At 41.9% G+C, this 16,377-nt stretch overlaps 1 protein-coding gene across 3 annotated transcripts in view; it reads left to right on the plus strand.

Annotated features, from left to right (window-relative positions):
• CERS5 (ceramide synthase 5) overlaps positions 1-16,225 on the plus strand; it is a 33,093-nt gene extending 16,868 nt beyond the window's left edge. The window contains exons 2-11 of one of the 3 annotated variants that reach the window (XM_029954471.1): positions 4,886-4,991; positions 5,790-5,920; positions 6,789-6,846; positions 8,579-8,629; positions 9,321-9,413; positions 10,965-11,093; positions 11,208-11,314; positions 12,067-12,223; positions 13,231-13,339; positions 15,357-15,478. In XM_029954471.1, the coding sequence (XP_029810331.1) occupies positions 4,886-4,991; positions 5,790-5,920; positions 6,789-6,846; positions 8,579-8,629; positions 9,321-9,413; positions 10,965-11,093; positions 11,208-11,314; positions 12,067-12,223; positions 13,231-13,339; positions 15,357-15,379 (964 nt within the window). In that variant the 3' untranslated portion in view covers positions 15,380-15,478. Of the gene's footprint in view, positions 1-4,885; positions 4,992-5,789; positions 5,921-6,788; positions 6,847-8,578; positions 8,630-9,320; positions 9,414-10,964; positions 11,094-11,207; positions 11,315-12,066; positions 12,224-13,230; positions 13,340-15,356 lie in introns of all 3 variants that reach the window. The other 2 variants (XM_029954470.1, XM_029954472.1) reach the window with 2 other exon arrangements.
• Positions 16,226-16,377: the final 152 nt, after the last annotated feature.

Consider the following 16,377-nt stretch of genomic DNA (forward strand, 5'->3'; position numbering starts at 1 on the left):
TTTTAATGTGAGAATAGCATTATTTTACATTTTTGTAACACTCTTTAGTATTGGGCAACTGTATTCTCATGTCAGCTTCTGCATTTGGTCTATTGCAATGTTATGTAACCCGTGGAAAATTCCAGTACACACTCATGGGAGAGTGAGAAAGAAAAGAATTATTATGAAGTTATAGAATTATTATGAGAGTAGTTTCGACCATGTCGACCTCCTGAAAGGGTCTCTGAGGCCCTGGGAGTCTGTACAGCATGCTTTGCAGAAGTGCCTATCTAACAAAAAGGATGAATACCTAATTTCACTTTCTTCATTAAGGCGATTCATTAAGCACATAAATAAATCTATGCATTTAATTTTTATCACAGAAAAAGTTTTCAAATGTAAGTCCTTATTTATGTTTTATGCTTCATGCTATAGCACAAAATAGGTGCCCCATAAATATTTGTCAAATAGATTTTCTTAGGGTCTGGTTTTTTTTTTTAAGTTTATTTATTTTGAGAGGAGAGAGAGAGCATGAATGGGGAAGGACAAAGAGAGAGGGGGAGAGAGAATCCCAAGCAGGCTCTGTGCTGTCAGCACAGAGCACCACATGGCGCTCAGTCTCATGAATCGTGAGATCATGACCTGAGCCAAAATCAAGACACTTTGACTGAGCCACCCAGGTGCTCCTCTTAGTTAGGGTCTGTATTTGTCTAACTGTAACTGATGTGGATGCTGGTAACTTTGTCTTTGATTGCACTCTGTGAACTAATGAGGTCAGGATATGAGCTAATTACAACTCTAGGATATGAAGTCCACTCCAAGGTCCAGATAATTAAAAGAAAAAAATCAGGTACTGGGTTAGGCATGGATCGAGTCATTTCATTTAAAAAAATTTTTTTTGATGTTTTATTTATGTTTAAGAGAGGGAGACAGCATGAGCAGGAGAGGACCAGAAAGAGAGGGAGACACAGAATCTGAAGACAGGCTCCAGGCTCTGAGCTGTCAGCACAGAGCCCGACATGATGCTCAAACACAAACTATGGGATCATGACCTGAGCCAAAGCCAGACACTCAACCTGCTGAGCCACCCAGGCGCCCCGATTTCATTTTTAAAATAACCCTATGACGTAGATATTATTCCATTCTATAAATAAGTAACTTTCACAAAGTCTTTTAGCGGGCAAACTCTAACTCTGGGGCCTTTAATCACCTGACTGCTTCTGGACTGAAGAAGAGCCCTGGATCAGGGAGTAAGAGTAGGAATTGGAAAAGCTGTTTTTGTTATTGGATCTACCTCTTCATACAATTAATGTAGACTGAAAGGAGACAGAGATAACTCAGTGCTTTTATCTGTCTTGTAGCACCAACTCAAAAGCAAAGAATGACTGATTTAATTACTTCTCTGGATGCTGATCAGTCCTGGGTCCAAACTGAGTTCCAATAGAGCAAGGGTAGGATTTGAGAGACCTGTCACTTGTTAATTACTGAGCACAGACATAGAACCTTGGCAAATACAAAAACATTAGTCTCTGTGTATTGTGTTCATAAGGAGTCTAAACAGGAGTGTGGTGCTAAAATATTTGTACACAGAATAATATACCAGGGAATATAAAGTATCTATTAGTGTTGGCCTTTTGATGAAACTTTTGTACCACCTGTGTCGAAGAGGAGAAAATAGGTTACAGATGTGGCTAACTTTGTGCTATGAATAAATATTTCTCCATGGCTCAGGAACTTTCGTGATAAGAGTAAAAAGTTTTTATAGAGGAAGATAATAAAGTTTCTTATTCTCAGTCCCTCTCTTAGAGATAAATTCTGGATTCAAATGCAGACCAAGAAATAGGTCAAGAGTACTCGATCCTATGCCTCTCAGTCACATTTCATCTTGGGACTCCTTAAGATGCTAAGAGAACTAAAACTAGTTTTGACTTATCCTGAAAGTGACTACATAGAGCTTTTCCTACAGCTAATGCTCACAGAAATTTATGGTTGTGGAAAAAAGAGATTCTTCTTCTTCTTTTTTTTTTTTAAGAATTTTTTTCTTTTAAGTAAACTCTACACCCAATGTGGGGCTTGAACCCACAACCTTGAGTTCAAGAGTCACATGCTGGAGGGACTGAGCCAGCCATGTTCCCCAAGAGGGATCTTTCTTTTTCTTTCTTTTTGTTTTTGTTTTGTTTTATTTTGTCTTTATTTTATTTTGAGAGAGAGAGAGAGAGAGAGAGAGAGAGAGAGAGAGAGAGAGAGAGTAGGGGAGGGGCAGAGAGAGAGGGAGACAAAGATTCCGAAGCAGGCTCCAGGCTCTGAGCTGTTAGCATGGAGCCTGACGCGGGGCTTGAAGCCACGGACTGTGAGATCATGACCTGAGCCAAAGTCAGACGCCCAACCAACTGAGCCACCCAGGCACCCCAAGAGGGACCTGTCTTGAAGAACAAAGGAATAGTTCCTTAAGTTTCAAAGGTCTACAAGTTAGAAATTAATTACAATTAATTATTAACACCATGGAATCATTCATCAGGGAAATATAAATCAAAACCACATTGAGATACCACCTCACACCAGTCAGAGTGGCTAAAATGAACACATCAAGAGACTATAGATGCTGGTGAGGGTGCGGAGGAACGGGCACCCTCCTACACTGTTGGTGGGAATGTAAACTGTTGCAGCCACTCTGGAAAACAGTATGGAAGTTCCTAAGAAAAACTATCAATAGAACTCCCCTATGACCCAGCAATAGCACTGCTAGGGATTTACCCAAAGGATACAGAAGTGCTGATGCATAGGAGCACAGGTACCCCACTGTTCATAGCAGCCCTGTCAACAATAGCCAGATCATGGAAAGAACCTAAATGTCCATCACCTGATGAATGGATCAAGAAGATGTGGTATATATATACAATGGAGTACTATATGGCAATGAGGAAGAATGAAATCTGGCCATTTGTAGCAAAGTGGATGGACTTTGAGGGTGTCATGCTAAGTGAATTAAGTCAGGAGAAGGACAGATACCATATGTTTGCACTCATAAGTGTAACCAAAGAAACTTTGAACAGAGGACCATGAGGGAGGGGAAGGGAGAAAGAAAGTTGGGGAGAGAGGGACACAAACCATGAGAGACCATTGAATACTGAAAACAAACAGAGGGTTGGAGGGGGAGGGGGAAAGGGGTGATGGTCATGGAGGGGGAGCACTTGTGGGGAGAAGCACTGGGTGTTATATGGAAACCAATTTGACAGTAAACTATTATAAAATAAAAATATCCAAAAAATAAATAAATAGTAAATTTGGAAAAAAGTCTGAAGGGCACCTGAGTGGCTCAGTCAGTTAAGTGTTCAACTCGATTTCGGCTGAGGTCATGATTTCTTTTTTTTTTTTAATGTTTTTTTTATTTTTGATACAGAGAGAGACAGAGCATGAGAGGGGGAGGGGCAGAGAGAGAAGGAGACACAGAACCAGAAGCAGGCTCCAGGTTCTGAGCTAGCTATCAGCACAGAGCCTGATGCGGGGCTCGAACCCACGAACGTGAGATCTGACCTGAGCCGAAGCCGGAGGCTTAACCAACTAAGCCACCCAGGCACCCCGGTCATGATTTCTCTGTGCGATCCAGCCCAAAGTCAGGCTCCAAGCTAATAGCCTGGAGCCTGCTTGGGATTCTCTCTCCCTCTCTCTCTGTCCTCCTCTCCCACTCATGCTCACTCTGTCTCATGCTCTCTCTCAAAATAAAATAAACTTAAAAAAAGAAAAACAAATCGTAGAAATCATTTCAGTACTTCTTCTAGATGATGAAACCAAGACCCAAAAATTAAGTGACTTGACTGAGTTTGTATGACTTATTAATAGTAGATTTGGGAATAGAATTGAGTACCAATAGGTAATTTATTCCTCACCCTTCCTATTTCCTTTCTTGCAGGCTACCGAAAGTTCTAAGTATTTCCATAATCTTTTGTTTTTGTTTTTTTAATTTTTTATGTCTTTATTTTATTTTGAGAGAGAGACAGACAGAGGATGAGTGGGGGAGGGTCAGAGAGAGAGGGGCGGGGAGACACAAAATCCGAAGCAGGCTCCAGGCTCTGAGCTGTCAGCACAGAGCCCAATTGGACGCTTAACCAACTAAGCCAGAGCCACCCAGGCGAGCCGCTCCCCCGCCCCCCCCGCCCCGTAATCTTTTGAATAGGCAGGAAGGTGACGAAGACCCAGGATATTTGTATTCAGGAAGAGCTCAGTATCAACTTGCCCTTCAATTAAGATCTTCTTGATCTTCTGATGTGAGGAAAATGCCATTTATTAAGCATTTCGCTTGTGCCATGGTCTTCTGTATACATTATCTCATTGAATGTTTATAAGATTCTTATAAAGTAGACCACTGCTTCTAATTTTAATAGGCATAGAAATCACCTGGGGATCTTTTTAATGCAGATTCTGATTTTGCAGGTCAGGGATGGGATTTGAGATTCTGCATTTCCAAAAGGCTTCCAGGAAAAAACAGTAATGCTTTTGGTCTGTGGCTCTTATATTGAGATTGAATAGCAAGGATGTTGATATTATCTTCATCTTCTAGATGAAAAAAAAAACTTATAGAGATTAATTGCCCCAGTTCTTTCCTACAGGCAATAAGTGGTAGACTAGTAGATAAAATGATAGGTCTGACCTAGGTCTTTCTGACTCTACAGCTCAAGATGCGATAAGGGAAGACAGGAAAAAATGGAAAGAGAGCTTATGTTCTAATATTTCTTAAACATGTCACTTCTCAAGTAAGTCAATGGCAGAATCCAGGAATAAATTGAAAAGTCCTGGTTCCCAGCCTAGTGTTTTCCCTTTGTCTTCCATCAGTCCCCTAATTAGGATCTTTTCCTTCATGCTTTAGCAAACCATACTTAAAATTGGCTTTGGATTTTTATCCTTACAGGTTTATTGCCAAACCCTGTGCACTCCATGTTGGCATCCAGGACAGTGGTCCTTATCAGGCCCAACCCAATGCCATCCTTGAGAAGGTGTTCATATCTATTACCAAGGTAAGTCAACAAAGAAACAGGAAGATTTATGTGGGAGGTTGCCCCATAGAGCAGGAGGTAGAGACCAAGTATCTCCAAGGGAAGGGATACATAGGATGGGATGATCTTTCACTTTTGGGTAGTCCATATAAGGAGAGCCTTATCCCCCTCAGGGAAATACCTTTGGGTCAGGATCCCTTAAATAAGTTTACATGCATTTGAGTTTTAGACCTAGTACCACAACCCCACCTTCTTGAGACATGCATCCTATTTTGATTTTGTTTTTCCCTGCTCCAGCTTCTGTGTTATCTAGTTGCATAATCAAGATAGGGGTGGTATCAGTAGCCTTTGTAGTTGGGTTTTTTTTTTTTTTTAAGTTATTATTGAGAGCACAGGCAGGGAAGGAGGGGCAGAGAGAAGAAGAGACAATCCCAAGCAGGCTCTGTGCAGTGTGGAGCCTGATGCAGGGCTCAAACTCACAAACTGTGAGATCATGACTTGAGCCAAAACCAAGAATCAGAGACTTAACCCACTGCGCCACCCAGGTGCCCCTGCAGTTTTGGTTTTTAATAGCTTTTTTCACTCAGCTTGCGCTTGAGAGAGGAGACCAAACAAGAATGCGTATAAAGGCAAAGGTCTTTGGTATGTGAAATAGGACTTCTTACTAAAAACGAGTTTTGGGATGAAAGCTAGAAAGATAAACATCCCTTAAACTGCCGTAGTTTTTTATCCCCTCTTTTTCCCACTTAGCTAGTCAGAGGAATTTAATGAGAGGGTTGAAGAGAAAGGGACATTCTGATTCTTGCTGTACATCCACAGTATCCTGATGAGCAAAGGCTAAAGGGCCTGTCAAAACAACTGGATTGGGATGTCCGAAAAATCCAATGCTGGTTTCGTCATCGGAGGAATCAGGACAAGCCCCCAACGCTCACTAAGTTCTGTGAGAGCATGTAGGTGTGCATATGGAGGTTGGGAGTGAGGAGGGCGGGGTATGACTGGACTGAGGTTTTCTTTTGGTAGGAAGGACAATAGTCAATGAATGTGGAGGGCTGACTCAATTTAGTAAAGGCAGGAAAGAAGAGAACTGGAAGACCAGTCACCCTTAGTGTCTTAAACATGCTTGCCATTAAGCTACATGTCGTAGTTTGATTTTGTTCCTCCTTCCCAAATAGACTGGGAGTGAATTCCTGCACTTATGTAGGTGGATAGGCACACCCTTGTACACATTGGTAGAGATACAATGTGTACATTGTAATGTAATTTACAATCTTGCTGTAAGTTGACATTTTCGTAGGAAGCATCCCTTTCCTGGACATACTGTACTTCATTTCACTGGGTTTTTACTAATTATCCTCTGCACACAGAACACAATTGATCATTGTCATGCAAAGAAAATATTGGGCACTATCATTAGGGCATCTAATATGGAAGAAAAGTTGATTATAGCCAGTATATACTTGTGGGAATATATTTTAAACAAAGCTGGAAGATGTCTCTATCAGTTTGGCTTTTTAGGTAACAATATTTATCCCTGTGCTGGGAACTTTATCTTTTTTTTTTTTTTTTTTAAGATTTTATTTATTTATTTATTTATTATTATTTTTTAAGTAAACCCTATGCTCAACATGGAGTTCAAATTTATGACTCCAGTGATCAACAGTCACGTGCTTTACTGACAGAGCCAGCTAGGCGTCGCTCTGGGAACTTATTTCTCACCCATAATTGTCTTATCCCCAAATCTGCTATCTTGACTTCCTCAGCCTCAAAACTTTTCTTTTGAGTGAATATTCATCTAACCTCTATTCTTTGCCCACCTAGGTGGAGATTCACTTTTTATTTATGTATATTCTGCTATGGAATTAGATTTCTCTGGTCGGTAAGTCTAAATTCTCTCTGGTCCTCTGTTGGGTTCTAATCATGCTACATCTCTAGAGAGGAGTTGTGTGATACCATTAGATCTTTATTTCTTCCCTCACCTTTTATTTTTTCTGTAATGCCTATAGCTTAGGCTTATATGTCAAATAGATCGTTGTCTTTCTGGCATCTGACTGCAGTAACTTCATATACTGTTTCTTTATTTAGGGGAAATAATTGTAATAGGAATAGCATAGTACAATAGTAATGGTATTGATTAAATCAGATGTGATTTAATCTGATGATGGTTTACACAGCATTTGATAAAAATCTTGTTCTTTCAAGGAGACAGTTGTAGAAATGGAATCAGTAACTCTTTAAAGTGGATAAAACAAGTATTATTCCTGCTTTTCATTTAATTGTCAAAAGAAATTCAGGCTTTTTGATTCCTGATTCCATGTTGTTGTGGTTTTTTCCCCACTATACCACACTATTTTCCTCTAAGTGTTATAATTGAGACTTCAAAATACATGAAGAAGCGGAACTAAATGAAGGGAATAGACCAATAAACACCACGGTTGATGACTTTTTATATTTTTTATAAAAAAATTTTTTATGTCTGTTCATTTTGAGAGACAGTGTGAGTGGGGAAGGGGCAGAGAGGGAGACACAGGATCTGGAGCTGTCAGTACAGAGCCCGACACGAGGCTCGAACCCACGAACCGCTAGATCATGACCTGAGTTGAAGCTGGACACTTAACTGACTGAGCCACCTAAGTGCCCCTGAACTACTACAAAATATGTTCTGTGATAATAATAAAGTTAAATTAAAAATCAGTAATAATAAGATATCCAGAAAACATCTGGAAGTGAAACTCTTCTAAATGACCCATGGATCAAATAAGAAATCACAAGGAAATTAGAAAATATTTAATTGAATGATACTGAAAATCCGACATACCAGAACTTATGAGATGCAGCTAAAACATGCTTAAAGGGAAATTTCTAGCTTATATGTTTGTATTAGAGAGGAAGAAAGAGTTAAAATCAATGATACACGTTTCTATTTTAAGATCTGGAGAAAGAAGATCAAAGTAATCCCAAAGTAAGTTAAAGGAAAGAAATAATAATTTAAAAAGGTAAAAAATTAATGAAATAGGTAATAGACAAAGCCAAAGGTTGGTTCTTTGAAAGGTGTAATTAAAATTGGTAAACTCCTAGATAAAAATTAAAAACAAATGATCAATGTCAGGGAGAAAAGGTCAGGGGTGGAGCGGGAGTGGGGCTATGACTCTAGATCAGGTAGACACTGAAAGGATAAGACCATATTATGAACAACTGAACAACTAAATGGACAAATTTCCTTAAAGGACATAATTGATGCTCCATTAGAGATAATTATTTTTGACTTTGAATCTTTGGCATGAAGGTGTCTCTCTTTATTGTCAGATGTCATCACTGTCTTCCTGCATCCCTATTTCCTATATCCTAGGTCTTGATGTTTCCAAAAACTATCCTAGAGCTCTCCCTGCTCTTACTTATTTCAAAGCAGGTTCTATACGTAAGAACACTTTTCTTGCTCTAGAAGAAAAACCTAGCCATTTATTGACCCTTTAAGGACCCCTAAATTCTGTCAAGAGGGATTCCTTTTTCTTTCCCATTTCTCTTGTGCTCCTAGCAGAGAGAGAAAGGGATTATTTGGTAAGTCAGCGTTGAATCCTAAAGGCTGACTTGGATTATCTCTTTTCTCATAGTCACCTTGGTTCTGGGACATCCGACAGTGCTGGCATAGCTATCCATATCAGGTACAGTCTGAGCCCTTGCAAGGCACGGGCCTAGTGTGTGTGTAAGGTCTGGTGGGCAGGACCGTCCCAGGGCAGATGGCATGTTTTCTTGAGGGATTAGGGGCTATTTAGGGTGTCTATTTCTGGGGCTCCCATAGCTGTGAAATCCTATGATCTTTTTGTTGCAGATTTCCCATTATATTCACCCAAATTGGGCTGAAAAGAAAAGCAGCTTCCTGGTACTCAGTGAGATGCTTTCTGGTTCAGGTGCCCTTTTTGAATCAAGGGTAACTTGGAGTCCCCTTAAAAGCGTCTCGATTCTAATCTATTCTAGAAAAATATGGCAGGTCTACTAAAGGGTGTGTGTGTGTGTAAGGTCTGGTGGGCAGGACCTGAGTATATTAAATACTCTGAAAAGCACTAATTGTCCAGAATTCTAGACACACTGATTTGACTTTGACACTATCTTATGTGTTAACCTTATCTTACCTTTAAAGATGCAAGCTGAAAATGTATGTGGAGGGGCAGAGGGAAGAGGTTTTAAGTCTCCACACCAGTCCAAAGTCTATTAGCTGTTACAGATCTTGGAACATGATGGGGCGGAAGGGTATCTAATAATTTTGGGTATTGGTCTTCCAAGACATAGAAAGTTGCAGAGATGGGATGAATTTTTAACTAGCTGGTATTCTAACTACTACTTTCTCTCTTCCAGCCTCTCACAAGTGGGCTTTATTACTATTATATGATGGAATTGGCCTTCTATTGGTCTCTCATGTTTTCTCAGTTTATAGACATTAAACGAAAGGTAAGGACATTGTCTCCCTCAACTCTAACATATTGCATCCTACTTTCTAGCAGCCTTGTGGATTCTCTACCCTGACTGGGACCACAAAGGAGGGAAAAAGTAGGTTTGATGGGACTGTTAGCTCTTTGTAACCTTCTCAGAAATGAGACTTGACTAACGATGAAGTAAGTATATTTGAGGCGTTCTGGGTAGCCCAGTATAAAAACAGTTAACTAGCTAAAAAGCATATCCTTTTCCTTATTTTTCTCTAAGGTTCTTACATGTATAGAGCTTGGGAAACTAGTCAGAACTAAGGGATAGTAAGGCCTGATCTAGGAAAAGGCCAGCTTCCAGAACAGCTAGATCTGGCTTTTGTTTTGCTGTGAGACCCTTATTTTCTCTCTCTGTTCTCTCTCTTCTTGGTGATGCCATTTACCTAAAAAATGTCAACTGGAAAGAGTTTTAGATTATCTCATTTACCATTTTATTGCTATTATTTAGGAAACAAAGATTCAGAGAAGTGAGCTGACTTGCCCATATAGTGACAAAGTTGGAAATGACTTAAGTTTTTTATAAGCAGACAGAAAGGGTAGAGTTCTTTACCTACTGTTGGTAGGCACCTGAAGTAATGTGGTTCCAGCATATCTGACTTTATCACTATCTCGTGGTTATCTTTGGTGAGGAAAACCAGAGTTAGCATTTATGGGAATGGATTAAAACTAATCTGGGTTGTTGTTGTGTAATCTAGAAGCTTGATACTCAATTCAGATGGCCTTTCACTCTCCTATGGTCAGAAGACACAGGTCCCCTTATTAAAATTTTATTTTAAAACATGATACATATAAAAAGATTTGTAATATATATGTGGGTTTTAAAAAATACTAGAATGTATATTTGTGAACCTGTCTGCAACTCAAGAACTACAACATACCACTGTATCTATGTGGAGAGCACAGACTTTTCATCCTTGTTTTTCTCACCCAAATTTACCCACTTACTCCCATCCTCTGTCCCTCAGTGGGCTGAGAAGCATTCATTTGACATGTCTGATAACAGGTATTTCTGAGTCTAACCTTGGCATTTGAACCCAAGAGGAGATTAGAGCTTTAAATCTGAAAGCAGAAAGTACTTACAGTTAAGATGGATTGTTTAGCATTTCTCTGAAAATTATTTGAAGAGTTTAGCTTTGCCCTTCCATAAACCGCTCCTTTCTCTTAGGTCCCTTTGGTTGAAATTTCTTTCATCAAAAGTCTTAGAATCTCACAGATAAGTTATGGCTTATAGGCCTACCACCTAGGAAATTATTTCCAAGTGTCAAGTCAGCATACATGGTCTACATATTCTGCAACTTCCAGAGAAGTGCTCTGAGCTATATTAACATAGATTATGGGTCAGTCACTGGTGTAGAGTTTTGGGTCAAATATTAGGGGCGCTCCATAAGGGCAAGTTTAGCCAAAATGGAACTTCTAAGCAGTGGAACAAGATTCTCAGAGAACATGCAGGGCATTGAGTTGGCTGATAATCTCTATGGCCTTGCCTTTACCTGCCTCTTCTATTTCCATTCCTTGCTAGGACTTCCTGATCATGTTTTTGCATCACTTGGCCACCATTGGGCTCATCACCTTCTCCTATATCAACAACATGGTTCGGGTGGGAACTCTGGTCATGTGTTTACATGATGTCTCAGACTTCCTGCTGGAGGTGAGACCCCCCCCTCCCCCAAACTCCTTTTTCCTCATTATTCCTTTCTCTCCTTTTCTTCCTAATTGAGAACTGGCTTTCTCCCCAACTCAATTCTTATCTTCCTTTCTCCAGGCAGCCAAACTGGCCAATTATGCCAAATACCAGCGTCTCTGTGACACCCTTTTTGTGATCTTCAGTGCTGTTTTTGTGGTCACTCGTCTAGGAATCTACCCATTCTGGTGAGTGTTAGGGTCATGGAGCTCTATGTAGCTAATGATACCTTTTGGCAATTTAGGGAATAGGCCACCAAAAACCCTATTGCCCTGCAAATTTTATCCTTGGCTTAACCTGACCCTTTATGGACTCTCACAGGACCTTGTGTGTAATCCAGACTGAGAACATCCAACTCACTTGGCTATGGCTTTCCTGACTCCTCTCTGAGGAAGAGCCCTCACTTTATGCCTAAGTAATTCCTTTGCTGCCTTCTGCACTGATTATAAAATTCTCAGGCTCTTCTTATTTTCCTGCTCTCATACCTTCTACCCCACCCTAACCAATACACACACCACTCTCATTTCTGCACTCCCTACGTAATGGTACAAAGTCAGTGACTATAAGCTGGAGATTCTGCTTAGTCTGAGGGAATCAACCACCACCTGTCCTATATGCTTCTGAGGATCCGAGTAATGACTAGGATTATGATTAAAATTGCTGCCCCAATTTTGTGATAAATTCTTGAGTATTTGAAACGATTAAATGTGACTTAATCCATCAATTTCTGAGATTCACATATCTTTTCCCTGTCCCTAAAGATAGAAAATTTCATAGGCCCCTTTCTTTATTTTTTCAGTGTGAAAGAATATCCCTGGAATTTCAATTGTTAAAATGTATAGGGAAAAACACACTGGGTTCTGCTTCCCAGGGAACTCTGCTTCATTGCTTTCTGCCTGGCTTTAACTCTAGAATCTCACCATTGGCCTACCTCTTCTAGGATTCTGAACACGACTTTCTTTGAGAGTTGGGAGATGATCGGGCCTTATCCCTCCTGGTGGCTCTTCAATGGCCTTCTCCTGATCCTACAGTTTCTGCATGTCATCTGGTCCTACCTAATTATGCGAATTGCTTTCAAAGCTTTGATCCGAGGAAAGGTGAGGAGGAAAGACGGTTTCTTGCTTTGGGGCTGGGTAGGAAGATAGAGATTACTCAGTAGACCTTCTCTAGCCTAGTGAGCCCCAGCTACTCAAGCAGACCCAGCTAAAAGCTTAGGATTCCAGAGGACTCCTTTTCTGCAAGTGTTTGGCCTTTTAAGACATCACTTAGAGGGGTGCCTGGCTGGCTTAGTCAGTAGAGCATGTGACTCTTGATCTCTGGGTTATGAGTTTGAGCCTCACCTTAGGTATAGAGATTACTTAAAAAAAAACAAAACAAAAAAACACCCCAGACATAGTTGCAGGAGGAAGGATCTGCCTTCTTTCTATCCCTTACAGTGACTGTGGTTAAATAATGAACAGTAATGTTTCAAGATGGCTTCACCCATTTCCTACCCCTTACCTACTTAGTGGATTTCATATTTTTGTTTTTTAGCACAGAAACCTTCTTTCTGCAGGAGATTTTATGCAGAACTCTAAACTGTAAACTTATGAAAGCAGAAATGTTCAATTGCCTAGGAATGGCATGGTAGTTCACAAGCCACCCCAAGATGACCACACTGTGATGTTCAAGATGTGGGACTAGTATTGGCCCCATCCCACTGTTGTATGAGGAAATGATCCTAAATGAGATCTCTATTTAGGGTTTCAAATACCCATCTTCTGCCAAGAGCCCTAAAACACAAAGGAGGAAGTCATTTATGATAAAAATGGTAAAACTCGTAACTGGAGTTTGCAAGTTCTGAAGCAGTCAGGCTGAGATTTGCGCATGGGCTGAGGATTCAGGCTTCAGCAATACAGAAGCCTGAAGGGCGGGGGGCGGGGGCTCTGCCAGGGGAGACACTGACTCTAGGACAAAAGGATGGAATATAGCCCAGGCATATGTGATCTCTGTGTCCCTGTTCCTGATGGCTGCAACTGGTTTCAGAACTTGCTCAGTGTGCCTATGCATCTTGCTGTAGCTACTGGACATCTCTCTTCTCCCCTGCTTTTCTTTCCTGACCCAGGTGACCTATCCAGGAAGGATAAGACCCAGACTTTGTACTCTCCACTCTTTTCTCACCTCCTTCCTTTTTTCTATGCCTGGTGGGAGCTGGACAGTTTCATCTTTTGCATGTAAGTGTATCTATGCTTCCAGCGTTCAGTAAGGCACGTCTGTCTGAGTTGTGTTCCTCTTCCTTCTGCTTCCCTTCCCGGTCCCCGTGGTGTCCCGGAGCATGCCACTCTCCTCACCTTGTGGGGCCATTGTTGACTGGAGCTCCCATTGCCAGATTCTTTTTCCTAAATGGAGATAAGAGTTGCACTGACTCTTATTTTTTCCTCTTTCTGAGCCTCCCTTTACCTCAATTCTGCCAGTAGCCTGGGTTCAGAGGTCAACAGCTGCACCAAATCAGAGATTTAGAGCTAACCAAAGCAAGTGCCCCACTCCTTGGCAGCAGCATATATAATCTTTGTTACCTTTTCACCCCCTTCTTTCCTTTACCTTTTTTTAACTTTATTTTTTATGTTTTTAAGCTTACTCATTTTGAAAGAGAGACAGAGGGCATGCACACTCAAGCAGGGATGGGGCAGCAAGGGGTGGGGAGAGAGACAGAATCTCGTAGGCTCTGCCAGTGCAGAGCCCAACAGCAGGGCTCGATCCCACAAACCGTGAGATCACGACCCGAGCCAAAATCAAGAGTCAGACACTCAACTGACTGAGCCACCCAAGGAGCCCCTTACTTTTTTTTTTTTTTAAACATATTGAGGGGCGCCTGGCTGGCTCAGTTGGTACAACATAGGGCTCTTAATCTCAGGGTCGTGAGTTCAAGACCCACATCGGGCACAGAGCTTACTTAAATAAAAGTTTAACAAAACCTACACTGATTATCCTTCAGTTCTGGCAGTTAGAAGTCTGACACACCTCACTGGATTTCTCTTTACTTTTTATGGTCCATGGTAAAGAACTGAAAAGACTTTGCTTGCTATGCAGGACAGTTTTCATCAGAAAACACTGTTCCAATCCAAACTCTTTTGATTTGAAAATATAAAACAAAAAAGCTGAGGTTAAGAGCTGAGTGGCTCAGTCGGTTAAGTGTCTGACTCTTGATCTTGGCTCAGGTCATGATCTCACAGTTTGTGAGTTCAAGCCCCACATGGGGCTCTCTGCTGTCAGCACAAAGCCTCCTTCAGATTCTCTCTCCTCCCCTCTCTCTGCCTCTCCTGCTTGCTCTATCAAAAACAAACAAAAAAAAAAAAGGTGGGGAGTGTCAAAATACAACTAGCAAGGTAGCAGGGAGATTAAAGAATCAGTCAGTAATATTCTTGAGGGCCTACTCTGTGCCAGGCCCTTCCTGGACCCCAGGGAGACAGTGGAACCATATAGACCCATTCTCTGCGCTGACAGCTCAGAGCCTACTTATGATTCTCTCTCTGCCCCTCCCCTGTTCACATGCTTGCTTGCTCTTTCTCTCAAAATAAACAAACAAAAAAAAAGATTCACAGATGGCAGCATGATTAGGGCTGGGATTCTTCTCTTGATGACTGCCGATTCACTTTTCTTTTCATCAGACTGTGTATCCTCACAATGCTAAAGTTGCACAGAAGTGGTTTTGCTAGTGGGAAAAGGGAGAATGGAGAAATGGTGTCATCAGGTATTAAGGTCAAAGACAGTGAAACTACTGAAGAAGGCCCAGTTAATGAATCAGCTTGGATAAAGCAAGTCAGGATAACTAATATGAATAACTCCAGTGGCCCCAACCACCACGAGATAGAAGCAATGGTGACAGCCATCTGTATTTTTTTATTGGCCTTTTCAGTTTTTTGAAGTGAGAGATGAGAAGAGCATCTAGAGTTTCCCTCAGACCTAAACGCGGCCTCAGAGAGTGATTTCAGCTCCCTCGGCTGGTCCTGGGAGACACGCCGCCCTCCCAGCGCAGCTTCTTACTCCACAGGGAACAGGGAGAGGAGAGAGAAACTAAGAGGCAAGGGATGCCTTTTCACAATGGTAGCCATGGTGCAGATAGTATTTTGAGTCAGGCGCCACCACACAGTGGGCCATGGTGGGAGCAGTGCCCGAGCGTGGGCTCTGGTCTCTTAGAATAACGACATGTTCTGTTCTCACCTTTCGTACCTTTGGCCCCATCCCACGCAGGTGTCAAAGGACGATCGCAGTGATGTGGAGAGCAGCTCAGAGGAAGAAGAAGCGACCTCCAACACAAAAAGCCCCTGTGGCAGCAGCTCCAGCAATGGTGCCAACCGGGTGAACGGTCACATGGGAAGCAGCTACTGGGCTGAAGAGTAAGGGGGTTGGTGTGGGGACTACAGCACACATGGACTTGTAGGGCCACTGGCAACCTGCTCCTCTCAGGCCTCCCCACCTACACTCTAGTGACTAGGGGCTCTTTGGGGCACTGAGGAGAATCAAAAGGCAAATATTTTCACTTAAAAAAAAAACTCTGCCATTTTGTATTTAATAATCTCCCAGTTCTTTCGGTAATGTTATTTGCTCTGTGTGTGTGTGTGTGTGTGTGTGTGTGTGTGTGTACATATGCACAAGTTTCATTTCCTAGGTTGGGGCACAATACTAGACTGGGGCCAGTAGGCCTTGTGCCCCCTTTGAGCCCACCTCAATCCCAGATTTGGCTGCATCTTGAGTAATGCTGGCTCTGGACTGTCCCTTCCCCTGTCCACGGCTTTTGAAGCTGTGGCCACGTGAATGGAAAAGCAGGTTCAGCTCCAGGTTTCTGCACTGTTCCTCCTTGGGGCTCGAGAGGCCGCATGAAGTTGTATAGAAACAGACAGCCATGGATGGCTGATGACGGTTTTTGTGGCCCCTAGCCAGATTCCCTTCCTACCACCTGGTAGTGACAAGGTCCTGCTGACACCCTGCTCTTCACTCAATGGTACGCAGGGAGCTTGGGTGGGGGAGGGTGAGCTGAGGGTGGAATAGGACAAATAGCCACTTGGGCGAGCCGTTTATACTATTGTTTACTCTTGTGTGATTAAAAGTCTTCAACCCTCCTCTGCTGTCTCAGCCTCTTCAGTGATTCTATCCCCAACTCCCTGAATCCTTAAACTAATTCAGAAAATGTCCAGGCCTGATTCTAAAGGCTCTTAGGCACCACACTTTTTTTCTTTCCGTGCATTGCTGGGAAGAGAGTGCCTGCATTTTA

Source organism: Suricata suricatta, chromosome 10 (genome assembly GCF_006229205.1).
Source record: "Suricata suricatta isolate VVHF042 chromosome 10, meerkat_22Aug2017_6uvM2_HiC, whole genome shotgun sequence".
Classification (NCBI taxonomy): domain Eukaryota; kingdom Metazoa; phylum Chordata; class Mammalia; order Carnivora; family Herpestidae; genus Suricata; species Suricata suricatta.